Here is a 13367-nt window from a genome sequence, read left to right as displayed (position 1 = left end):
GTAATCTAACAATTCCCCAACAACTACCTAATACACACAAATCTAAAGGGGTCAATGAGAATATGTACATGTATGGATGAGCGATGTCCGAGCGGCATAGGCAAGGTGCAATAGATGGTCTAAAATACAGTATATACATATGATATGAGTAATGTAATATATGTAAACATTAAAGTGCCATTATTTAAAGGGGTATTGTTTAAAGTGACTAGTGATCCATTTATTAAAGTGGCCAGTGATGGGGTCTCAGTGTAGGCAGCAGCCTCGCTGAGTTAGTGATTGCTGTTTAGCAGTCTGATGGAATTGAGATAGAAGCTGTTTTTCAGTCTCTCGGTCCCAGCTTTGATGCATCTGTACTGACCTCGCCTTCTGGATGGTAGCGGTGTGAACAGGCAGTGGATCGGGTGATCTTGATGATCTTTTTGGCCTTCCTGTGACATCGGGTGCTGTAGGTGTCCTGGAGAGCAGGTAGTTTGGCCCCGGTGATGCGTTGTGCAGACCGCACCACCCTCTGGAGAGCCTTGCGGTTGAGGGCGGTGCAGCCCGACAGAATGCCCCGAATGCCCTTACCTCCTCCCTAGAAGGTCGACTGACGGTCAGTCTGCAAGTAGTCCAAAAAATGTATAATAGTCTACTTGGCCATGTGGCGCAACCGAATGACAAATTGATGATATTCAAAGGAGACGAGCCCCATTTCGCCAGCTCTCCTCATGTCAGGTTAAGAAATTAAATGAAGCAGGGTAAACGGCGGGTAATATGACTCTCTTGAGGTAGCCAAATGGTGACACACTGTTATAAAATGGCCAGTGGAGCGAAAGCTGGTCTCGTGTGTAATTTTTTTCATTCATAGAAGTCATATGTGATGAAAGTAATTGAGGTTTTAAGGAAGTATTTGTAATGTAAAACCGAATAACATTGATAAAAATAGACTAAGTCAAAAGGGCAACTTTCACTGGGGCTGGGGGGGGGGGTGTTCTTCCCCACATTCTGAAATATGCATTTTTGTCCCACCCAGTTTCATCATTGGAATGATATACAAAACGAGTTAACGGTGTGCTTTAGGTCCATGCGGATGCCTCCACGCGGTCAGGTAGGTTGTCCCTGGACCGTACCCATATCCGTAGCATCTCTACAAGGTGAACAGCCTCTGGCATGTTAGAACAAAGTATGTAAGGGAAGTCGGCAAGTCAGATCTAAAGGCTGGTTCGGTCGGGCTGGGGTGCGAAGCAGGGCTGGGCTCGAGCTGGGGAGAAGTCGCTCTGTTGCCCTCCTCTCGCAACCGTCGGAAGTTCGTCGTGCGGCCCGTCTCGCGGACTCTCGTGCATGGTCTCGCATGGGGCTGCGTGCGGAGGTCCGTCTGAGCAGTGACCCCAGGCGATGGCGGACCGGTGGGGGTTTGGTCCGGCGGTTGGCGGCGGCTACTCTGGACGCGTGCCAGGCCCTTCTCGTGGATCTCCCCAGCTACGGCGCTTGCCTGCCCCGTTCGCGCATGGGTCTCCAGCGGGTCACCTTAGCCGGCGCCTAGCAGCTGACTCAGAACTGGTGTGGACCAGGGGAATCCGACTGTTTAATTAAAACAAAGCATCGCGAAGGCCCGAGGTGGGTGTTGACTCGATGTGATTTTTGCCCAGTGCTCTGAATGTCAAAGTGAAGAAATTCAATGAAGCGTGGGTAAATGGTGGGAGTAACTATGACTCTCTTGAGGAGACCTTAGCCCAGGATGATAGTAAAAGGGGCAATAAGATACATTATAAGAAGGGGAACACATATATAAACATAAAAGACAGTTGCATGTCGGAGGGCCATCTTACAAAACAGGTCCACTAGATAGGGCCTTACCCTCTAGAGTTTGCAAGGACAGGGGCTTTAAGCTATGAGAAACTAACCGTGAGAGGCACACAGGCACGGCACATAGAATGCATCATTCTGGGGATAATAATTACCCTCATGGTGACTAGATTCGAAAGAGTGCAGGCCGAAGGGAGTAGACAAGGGGTTTATTAGATGAAGGCGGCTCGAACAAATCCCCGGCTCTGGCCAGGAGGAACAAAGGCGGTTGTCAGAGCATGAGGGCACTCTGACGACTGTGCAGGTCGAAGGGAGTAAACAAGGGATGGCACGGTAATGAAAGTGACTTCCGCTCACAACACACATACACCCATACTCACACATACAGTTGAAGTCAGAAGTTTACATACACCTTATTTCAGCTTTTATTTCTTTCATCACATTCCCAGTGGGTCAGAAGTTTACATACACTCGATTAGTATTTGGTAGCATTGCCTTTAAATTGTTTAACTTGGGTCAAACATTTCGGGTAGCCTTCCACAAGCTTCCCACAATAAGTTGGGTGAATTTTGGCCCATTTCTCCTGACAGAGCTGGTGTAACTGAGTCAGGTTTTCTAGGCCTCCTTGATCGCCACACGCTTTTTCAGTTCTGCCCACAAAGTTTCTATGGGATTGAGGTCAGGGCTTTGTGATGGCCACTCCAATACCTTGACTTTGCTGTCCTTAAACCATTTTGCCACAACTTTGGAAGTATGCTTGGGGTCATTGTCCATTTGGAAGACCCATTTGCGACCAAGCTTTAACTTCCTGACTGATGTCTTGAGATGTTGCTTCAATATATCCACATAATTTTCCTGCCTCATGATGCCATCTACTTTGTGAAGTGCACCAGTCCCTCCTGCAGCAAAGCACCTCCACAACATGATGCTGCCACCCCTGTGCTTCACGGTTGGGATGGTGTTCTTCGGCTTGCAAGCCTCCCCCTTTTTCTTCCAAACATAATGATGGTCATTATGTCCAAACAGTTCTATTTTTGTTTCATCAGACCGCAGGACATTTCTCCAAAAAGTACGATCTTGGTCCGCATGTGCAGTTGCAAACCGTAGTCTGGCTTTTTTATGGTGGTTTTGGAGCAGTGGCTTCTTCCTTGCTGAGTGACCTATGTCGATATAGGACTCGTTTAACTGTGGATATAGATATTTTTGTACCTGTTTCCTCCAGCATCTTCACAAGGTCATTTGCTGTTGTTCTGGGATTTATTTGCACTTTTCACACCAAAGTACATTAGCCTATCAGAAGCTTCTAAAGCCATGACATAATTTTCTGGAATTTTCCAAGCTGTTTAAAACCTGTTATGGCTTGATCCCGTTAGCGGGATCGGTATGACGACAGCCAGTGAAAGTGCAGGGCGGCAAATTCAAAACAACAAAAATCTCATAATTAAAATTCCTCAAACATACAAGTATTATACACCATTTTAAAGCTTTACTTCTTGTTAATCCAGCCACAGTGTCTAATTTCAAAAATGCTTTATGGCGAAAGTAAACCATATGATTATGTTAGGTCAGCGTCTACACACACAAAAACACAGCCATTTTCCAGCCAAAGAGAGGAGTCACAAAAAGCAGAAATAGAGGGAAAATGAATCACTAACCTCTGATGATCTTCATCAGATGACACTCATATGACTTCATGTTACACAATACATGTATGTTTTGTTCGATAAAGTTCATATTTATATCCAAAAATCTCAGTTTACATTGGCGCGTTATGTTCAGTAATCTTTTGCCTCCAAAAACATCCGGTGATTTTACAGAGAGCCACATCAATTTACAGAAATACTCATCTTAAATGTTGATGAAAATACAAGTGTTATACATGGAACTTTAAATAAACTTCTCCTTAATGCAACCGCTGTGTCAGATTTCAAAAAAGCTTTACCGAAAAAGCAATAATCTGAGTACACAGACACAAAAACATGCCATACAATATATCTGCCATGTTGGAGTCAACAATAGTCAGAAATAGCATTATAAATATTCACTTACCTTTGATGATCTTCATCAGAATGCACTCCCAGGAATTCCCGTTCCACAATAAATGTTTGTTTTGTTCGATAAAGTCCATCCTTTATGTCCAAATACCTACTTTTTGTTCGCGCCTTCAGTTCACAAATCCAAATTCAGGACGCGCATGTCAGACGAAAACTCACAAATTTCCATTACAGTTCGTAGAAACATGTCAAACAATGTATAGAATCAATCTTTAGGATGTTTTTATCGTAAATCCGCAATAAAGTTTCAACCGGAGAAATCCTTTGTCTTCAGAAATGCAATGGAACTGAGGTACCTCTCACGTGAGCGCGCATGCCTGAGGCTCATGCCCGCTGGCGTGCGACTGTGGGCCATCACCCACGTTACAGTAGAAGCCTCAAACAAGGTTCTAAAGAATGTTGGCATCTAGTGGAAGCCTTAGGAAGTGCAAAATGACCCCACAGACACTGTAGTTTGGATAGAGAATTAATTGAAGTCCAACAGACTTCCTCAGGTTTTTGCCTGCCATATGAGTTCTGTTATACTCACAGACATCATTCAAACCTTTTTAGAAACTTCAGAGTGTTTTCTATCAAAATATACTAATAATATGCATATCTTAGTTTCTGGGAGTGAGTAGCAGGCAGTTTACTCTGGGCACGTCAGTCATCCAAGCTACTCAATACTGCCACCATCCATAAGAAGTTAAAGGCACAGTCAACTTAGTGTATGTTAACTTCTGACCCACTGGAATTGTGATACCATGAATTATAAGTGAAATAATTTGTCTGTAAACAATTGTTGTAAAAATTACTTGTCATGCACAAAGTAGATGTTCTAACCGACTTGCCAAAACTATGGTTTGTTAACAAGAAATTTGTGGAGTGGTTGAAAAACGAGTTTTAATGACTCCAACCTAAGTGTATGTAAACTTCCGACTTCAACTGTATATGTACACTTGGTAAGGTGCGCGGGTACAGAACAGTAACAAGTATCACAAACACACACTCAAACCAGCAAAGCTCATGCTTCCATACATTGGCCGAGTGCGCTACCATCTGATTCCCAGCCAAGTAATCCCTCTTGTGTTGCTCTCAGGTGTCTCAGAGTGCTGGACAGACAAGCAGTAGGAAAAGGATGCCCACCCCAGCTGAAGGATGCCGGATAGTAGAGCTATTCCTTGGCTCTCTGTTCTCCTGGTAAGTAGTACGTGGCACATTGATGACTAGATAGGTCGACTGATGGCCAGTCTGTAAGCCGGAAAAGGGTCTACTTGACCATGTGGCTCAACCCGAATGACAAATTGATTATATTCAAAGGAGACAAGCGGTGCTCTTCATGTCAAAGTGAAGAAATTCAATGATGTGGGGGAAAACGGCAGGTAATATGACTCTTAGTGTAGCCAAATGGTGACACACTGCTCTAAAATGGCCAGTGGAGCGAAAGCTGGTCTCTGTCATTTTTTCATTCATAGAAGTCATATGGGATGGAAGTAATTGAAAGTTTTAAGAAAGTATTTGTCATGTAAAAACAAGTAACAATTAAAAAAAATGGACAGTCACAAAGCCAAAAAGTAATTGCTGTGGATTGGAGGGAAGATGGTCCCTGGACCTTTAGTTCATGCAAGTCAATATTGGGTTAAAGCTATTGAAGTGTAGGAACTATTTTAGACATACAATTATATAAAATGTATAGAAAAAAAGGTGTATTCATGAATGTATTATGGGTTGGAAGCTATTAAAGTTTTAAGGAAGTACATTTTAATTTATTGAAAAGCACCATAGTAAAAAATTATATATTACAGTTGACTTGAGAGTTTTATGTCATGTGATTGTTTTTCTAGGTTCCAATTGCAATTTTAAGATGGTCCCTGCCATAGAAATGACTGTAAATGGACTGAAAACAGAATGGAACCGAGAAAAGGGGTGTAGCTTGTTCACTATCATCAGGTGATTCAGAAAATGTCATTTATTTCATCCTGGCATATTCTGTTAAAGAGGTATTGATGAGCAAAGTCCGCATCTTTAATATAAAGCTAACTTTACCGCAGTCTCATGAAGGAAATTGGGTTGCCTGCTTCCACACCAGTTTCAAGTCCTGTGACCTGCACATTGAATTTAAGGAAATCATTTTTGTTTGATTCTGTTTTCTCTTTTAGGAGTATGATTATCCCTTCCAATTTAGGTTGCGCTTTTTCCAGGTCATGTAGTAGCACCTCTGTTGCATTGGCTGTCATGTCCAGACTTTCCACTTTAGTTGAAAAGGTATCCTCTTCAGCAGTGAGCACTGCCAATGATTCATTTAACATTTTTAGTGGTAAGTCAAGGGCAGAGGTAATCTCCTCATGAACAATCTCTTGTATAGTAGCGGACAGATCTTTCTGTTGTCTGGTGTTGAGAGCCTCCATGTTCCCACAGTTGAATTGTGGACAGACAAATTCTAACTGCTGGAGCATAATAGACCTGATAGTTATTTCTTGTCACACAATGAATGTCCCCACACCTTAATATTTTGTTTAGTATTAGGAAATAATACATTTTAGGGAATATGTCCATTAATTCATGGTAATTTGCAAAAGGAAGCCACGATAAGACCACACGTTTCAATGCGTGCCAACGGAACCGGATGTCAAAATTCAAACATATACACTACATGACCAAAAGTTTGTGGACACCTGCTCGTCGAACATCTCATTCCAAAGTCATGGGCATTAATAGGGAGTTGGTTCCCCCTTTGCTGCTATAACAACCTCCACTCTTCTGGGAAGGCTGTCCACTAGATGTTGGAACATTGCTGTGGGGACTTGCTTCCATTCAGCCACAAGAGCATTAGTGAGGTCGGGCACTGATGTTGGGCGATTAGGCCTGGCTCGCAGTTGGCGTTCCAATTCACCCCAAAGGTGTTCGATGGGGTTGAGGTCAGGGCTCTCCAGTCAAGTTCTTCCACACCAATCTCGAAAAACCATTTCTGTATGGACCTCGTTTTGTGCAAGGGGCATTGTCATGCTGAAACAGGAAAGGAAAGGGCGTTCCCCAAACTGTTGCCACAAAGTTGGAAGCACAGAATAATCTAGAATGTCCTTGTATGCTGTAGCGTTAAGATTTCCCTTCACTGGAACTAAGGGGCCTTGCCCGAACCATGAAAAACAACCCCAGACCATTATTCCTCATCCAGCAAACTACACAGTTAGCACTATGCATTGGGGCAGGTAGCGTTATCTTGGCATCCACCAAACCCAGATTCGTCCGTCGGGCTGCCAGATGGAGTGATTCATCACTCCAGAAAATGCGTCTCCACTGCTCGAAGAGTCCAATGGCGGTGAGATTTACACCACTCCAGCCGACGCTTGGTATTGCGCATGGTGATCTTAGGCTTGTGTGCGGCTGCTAGGCTATTCTACTGTCAATATTTGTCTATGGAGATTGCATGGCGATTTTATACACCTGTCAATAACGGGTGTGGCTGAAATAGCCAAATCCACTAATTTTAAGGGGTGTCCACATACTTTTGTATATATTGTGTATTTTGTGGAAAAGAGCTGTTGTATGTTTCTAAATGATGCATCATGCTGCCTTGTTGACAACATGACCGAGCGGTGCAGATTACTCTTCAATTTGAGAAGGGTGCTCCTCCCTCACTGTTTTTGCCCATTTACGTCACTGGCTATAGACCTGTGCACTGCAGTTCAGCTTAATCGATCTCCCTCAATATGACCCATATTAAGAGATGTAATGATCCTGTTTTTTGGAACATCCGAATGGTCATGCAGGGGGGATTTATTGCATAAATAGTGGGGCCATGAAAGAATTGCATTCTTGTCTTGTATAAACCCATATATTTTGTTTTCAGATGCATTCTCGGATTGTCTCTAGGACTAGGCAAATGTTGCACTGTGAGCTAATTTGGCTGCATTTACACAGGCAGCCAAATTCTGATCTTTTTCCACCAATTGGTATTTTGACCAATCAGATCAGCTCTTTTGACAATAATTTGGCAAAATTTCAGAATTAGTCTGCGTGCAAGCGTTTTAAGATTTCTGCTCAAACATAGTCAACAATATTGACGTTGTAGACTAGCTGAAACATAATGAAACAACAGCAACAATCATACAAACGTAGACTAGCTGAAATAATTGATGTACGTTTTTTACAGAAACAATGTAAAAAATAATTTCTACATTGGATTCTGCACTATGTAAGTGTGGATGTCTTTGATTTAATAAAAATGTTCAGCTTCTTTGGATATTTGCAGTTGAACTGATTTGATCACTACAGAGTGCACTTAATCACATTTGGTTCATTGAAATGCAAATGCAGTATGCTTGACCAGTACCATTTTAGGAATCGAATTTAGAATGTTACTGCTTGTTTGACATTACAAATCAGAGGAAAAACAAATGTATTATGACAATGGGGTTGTTGTACCTGTATCTGCCACCAGATGGATTCCAAATACTGTCCAATTTTGGGTGCCTTCCATCCAGTGCCTATCCTTCAGGCGTTTAGATTTTAAAACATAGATCGCTTTTTATGTTTAAATGCACCCACGAAAAAGAGAGATGGACCCAAGGGGGTAGATAAGTCAGAAAGACTTTGAACAACAGCTTTGTCTCAAGTGTCATTGATAAACCACTGAAGGTATTCGTGAGTTAGAATTTTTACAAATGTACATTGTTTGACTGGACTAGTTACTAATGGAGTTACTGACAGTCATAAAGTGGATCTGGTGAATAATTCCACGTTTTTCTGAAATTAGTTTCTAGTATATTTCTACAATTTGTATTATCTCAGCTGTGTGTCTTTATGTTTGTCCGGAATAGGCCTAAGTGCTCTTTAGAAATGTTGTAGGTCTATAGGCTACAGCCCCCTTTAAAGATCTCTCAGCGTGTCAATTGAACAAATCTACATGAATCAGAGTTATTAGAAGGTAACAGCATGTCAGCGTCCTATTTCTTAAGAAACGAATCCTCACCCTTTAAACTTTTACAGTTGAGAATGGCATCGAACAGCCTCTTGTCATTCTCACACATGGTTCCTGTTGTCATTTCATCACTTTTCCTTATGTTATTAAACGCAACCAACCTAGACCGATGTATACTTCTCTGGCTCAGTGTAGGTGGTCATTCCTGCAAATCCCCCCCCCCGCCGGTATCCATCCTTCACTATTTCTCTCACCAGGATTGGCCTCCCAACCGTGACCCCCCAACCCCCCACTGGCACCCCAATTGTTGGCAGGGCAATTGTGTGTGCGGGAGGCTCGTAAAGGGCCCAGCCTGGGTTCCCCTGCCCTGTGACGGATAGCTGGGAGACTGCAGGGCCCATTTACATGAGAAGAGCCGGAGGAGAGAGCGATGAATAGAGCGACTTTCAATCTGCTTGTCTCTGAGGACTTTCTCTTCCAACCACCAACCCCCCATCACCAACCCTTTGTTTGTGCTACTCTCTGTTTCTTGGCCTCCCTCTCTTTCTATCCTCTTTCTTCTCCTCAACCTCTCCACTTCATTTTCCTTTGCCTCAAATCTGTCATTGCCAATTTCTGTTTTTCTTATGTATATAATGCTAGAGGCTTTCAAATCTCACCCCCTCTGTCCTGTCGGTCTTTTATTTGCCCACTTTAATGTTGAATTGATTGTCACCACCACAACACCAGGAAACATAAATGTATTTCCTCTATTTCCCTTATCTTCTGCTCACAAAAAGAATGACCCTTGCACAATGGGAGAGGCATACTCCAAGTACAAATAGTAAAATAAGTTGCATAATGGCTATATTATCTTGGTCATTGGAACAAGTCCAAATAAATTGGATAATGGCTGTGTTATTGTGGTCATTGGAACTAGCTAGTCCAAATAGATTTGATAATGTATATATGATTGTGGACGTTCAGTCCAAATTAACAGATCAATCTCTCAACCAACCGAATCTCCCTGATGCTAAGGGGGACTGGGATTATTGTGCACATTGTGGTCTATTTAAGCAATAAGGCACCTCTGGGGTTTGTGGTATATGGCCAATATATCACGGCTAGGCTGTTCCCAGGCACGACGCAAAGCGGAGTCGTGGTATATTGGCCATATACCACAAACCCCAGAGGTGCCTTATTGCTATTATAAACTGGTTACCAACGGAATTCACCAGTTTATAGTTTTTGTTTTATTTGTCATTATCCCATTTGATTATATCACTCTAACATTCTACTTGTATCACTCTACTCAGTGCTTGAAGTGGACTGAAATAGTAGGTGCCAGCTAGTACACCAGTGGGCACCAGATCAATTCAAGCCCTGACTTAATCCTGCAAAGCATAATGAATGAGCTATTTACTGATGGATGGCTATGGGCAAACACCTAGCCCCCAGTGGAGGTGTAAAGTGGTGCCCATAGAAACTAGAAAAAGGTGTAATGGGTAGCTACTAGTAATATCACACCTAGTCTCATTTTAGAACCACAGGGAGCTGCTACTGGATAGAGGAGGCATGGACCATGCATGGGCTATACTGTGAAATGGGTCATGTTTTGTTGACATACTTTCTCTCTGAAAACATAAGCCTACCAGGCTTTTGACAATGGAATCCAATGGAATGTACATTGTAATATGTTATTAGGTCGTTCATATATGCTACAGATGTCATTCTGACATTACATTGATTTGAAAAGCCTAAACGTATTTTGATTACTGTCAACAAGTGTCATTAATGTGGTGGCCAATATTATAGAGAAAGATCTGAAATAAAATAATGATATACCTTAAGTAAATAAGAATGATGAATCTGAAAATTTAAACTCGTTTTTTAAGTTTGTATTGGAGAGAGAATTGGGTGAGGGTTTCCCTGCCTTCTCCCTCCCTTGCCTTAAACATGTCTGTTGGCCAATGTTATGGAGAGAAGCCTGAAACAAAAGTATTCTTTATCTTAAATAAACAAGAACTATATAATAAATTGATCAAACTAAAGTTTGCGTTGCAGAGAGAGAAGGGGGGGGGGGGGGGCTGCCTCCCTCCCTCCCTCCCTCCCACAGCGATTCCGCCTCTCTTCATATTCACTCAAGTGCATTCCAAATTCACCGCACCCCTTCTATAGTGATGTAAATGAGTGGGCTGGAGGGAGGGAAGTTAGGAGCAGATTTGCTTGTGAAGAAGTTTTATAATCACCAGCTACCAGTGGGATAGGGAGTTATTTCAAGAAGGAACTCTACAGCAGTATCCCTCTTCTCATTGTAGTTTAAAGTCGTGAGTTGGTAGCAGGATGTTTTTGCTCCGATTTTGTTTCCATCTCTGACAATTTGTTTTATTATTATTGTTTTCAACTTCTGCTTGGGATGCTTGGTTGACATTACACAGCCGGTGTAATTTTAAAACTCTGTTCAAACTTTGTATATTTCGTTTATGGTAAATATGTATAACATTATAGAGCACCAACTCAAGTCCTCTGTCCCTTCACATCATCCTGGAACAGGAATGCCACCTGCGAACGGAGTAGGGGGGCACGAGGGCGGCCACACAGGTTCCAAATTACCGACAATCCAACCTGACCCGATGGACAAAGTCAAGCGGCCCATGAATGCCTTCATGGTCTGGTCTCGCGGTGAGCGACGGAAAATGGCTCAGGAAAATCCCAAAATGCACAATTCTGAGATATCCAAACGGCTGGGTGTCGCGTGGAAATCTCTAACAGACGCCGAGAAAAGGCCCTTCATTGACGAGGCAAAGCGCCTCCGCGCGGTGCACATGAAGGATTATCCGGACTACAAATACAAGCCCCGTCGTAAAACCAAACCGATGCCGAAGAACAATACTCTAGCTGCCCAGTATCAGATGTCGGCGGGTAACCACCTGCTGAGTGCGTCCGCGGCTCAGGGACAAGTTGGAAACCCCAGAATGGACGCATATGGCTGGGGCCACACAGGGGGCTACACTGCGGCGATGCAGAGCGAGGCGCTCGGCTACAGCCAGCAGCTTCATCGCTATGACCTGTCAGCACTTCAGTATCAGTCCAGCATGGCCCAGGCCCAAGCCTACATGAATGGTGCCAACGCATACAGGTGAGTCTAGATTGTTACTTTTCTATGATTTGGCTGTCTACAGTTTATTCAGATATATTTTCTTTCCAATGTACCATTGGCAGTTATAGGCCTAAACTGTTTTTGGATATACAAAACCCATGGCCAAGTGGTTTTATTGGCACTAATAGTCTATACCCATCTTGTCAATTTATTTTTGGTCAGTGACCCCTTTGTGACTTTTTGAAATCAAATAGTTACCCTCATTAGTTTCTCAATTGATCGGTAACCCAATCTCCAATCTCTCTCCCAGCCCCATGTCCTACAACAGCAGCCCCCAGCAGGTCAGCCCAGTGATGTCCATGGTGAAGCAGCAGTCTGATAGCCACAGCATGTCCCCCTCCCCCACCGGGCCCCACAGCCCCCTCCAGCAGCACCACCACCAGGCCCACCAGCAGCACCAGACCCAGCGTGGTATCCAGGTCCAGGGAGACCATCTCAGGGACATGATCAGCATGTACATGCCTGGGGGAGATGCCTCAGAGGCCCAGAGAGGGTACTCCGTCTCTGCAGCAAACATCCAGCAGCATTACCTGGGAGGGTCAGCTCCACTCACCCACCTTTGAATTCCCTCTCACACACCTCTAAGCTGAACTCACTCACCAACTCGCACACCTCTGAACTGAGACATTATACTGATTCAATCAACCTTGTATCATGTTGGTTGAAGTGCTGTCGACTCCCCTCCTAACTCTTGTTGGTCCCTTATCCACATCTGACCTACAGGGTCTGACACTTATTGTGGAAGTCCAGAAAGATGGATGTTGGCAAACAACGGGATCTGACTTGATATGCTGGCATTGACTGGTGGCAGCCCAATGGGGTCAGTAAATGTGCAGGGACTGAAGAAAGAAAATAATATTCATTTTAATACAAAGATGAGATCACTCACTGACACAGACAATATTTTGTGACAAGATGATGATGTCGTCATCATTGGTCGTTGATTGGTTGCGTGGTTTCAGTGTACATTCCAGTTGTAATGCCTTGATGGTTATGAGTGATTCCAAACCCCAGATATTGTCCCATTCTGCTATTTCTCTAAACCCACCATCTAAAAGAGTATTAATGACTGCAATGGGAACTCGAAAAGTTGAAGTGGAAGTATGAAATTTTGTTTTGGTGAATTCTGAACAAAATGGCTTCGACATTGACAATCTCAAATGTTTCTCTCAGACAACTGCCATTTCTATATCCGTTCAGAAAATGAATTTACCTCTAAATGGGTCTACACCCTGTAATTTATATAAAAGTTAAACAGCAGTTGGTTTTGATTTCACAACTTTTTGAAACACAACTGAACCAATATTTGAGGATTTTGTTATTGTTTAGTTTAAATCGATGCTGCTTTTCTGAGGTTTAGGCCTTATTTACCGTTGTGAAATGTATTGAATGTTTTATTAATACCCTTATAGTAAGGGTATTGTTATTTCAAGTCACTTGACAAGAATGATGTAAAAAAAAAAGTAATAAAGTGTTATTATTTTTC

General features: G+C 42.9%; 1 protein-coding gene across 1 annotated transcript; it reads left to right on the top strand.

Annotated features, from left to right (window-relative positions):
• The first annotated feature begins 10951 nt into the window (after positions 1 to 10951).
• Positions 10952 to 13367, top strand: LOC106602895 (transcription factor Sox-19a). Its single transcript, XM_014195877.3, has 2 exons — positions 10952 to 11860; positions 12132 to 13367. Exons 1-2 carry the CDS (start codon positions 11205 to 11207, stop codon positions 12442 to 12444), a joined length of 969 nt encoding a protein of 322 aa, XP_014051352.1. The 5' UTR covers positions 10952 to 11204; the 3' UTR covers positions 12445 to 13367.

This window comes from Salmo salar, chromosome 04, assembly GCF_965601325.2.
Source record: "Salmo salar chromosome 04, fSalSal1, whole genome shotgun sequence".
Taxonomy (NCBI): Eukaryota; Metazoa; Chordata; class Actinopteri; order Salmoniformes; family Salmonidae; genus Salmo; species Salmo salar.
The sequence above is the reverse complement of the archived record's forward strand: the minus strand, read 5'-3'. Positions and strand labels throughout refer to the sequence as shown.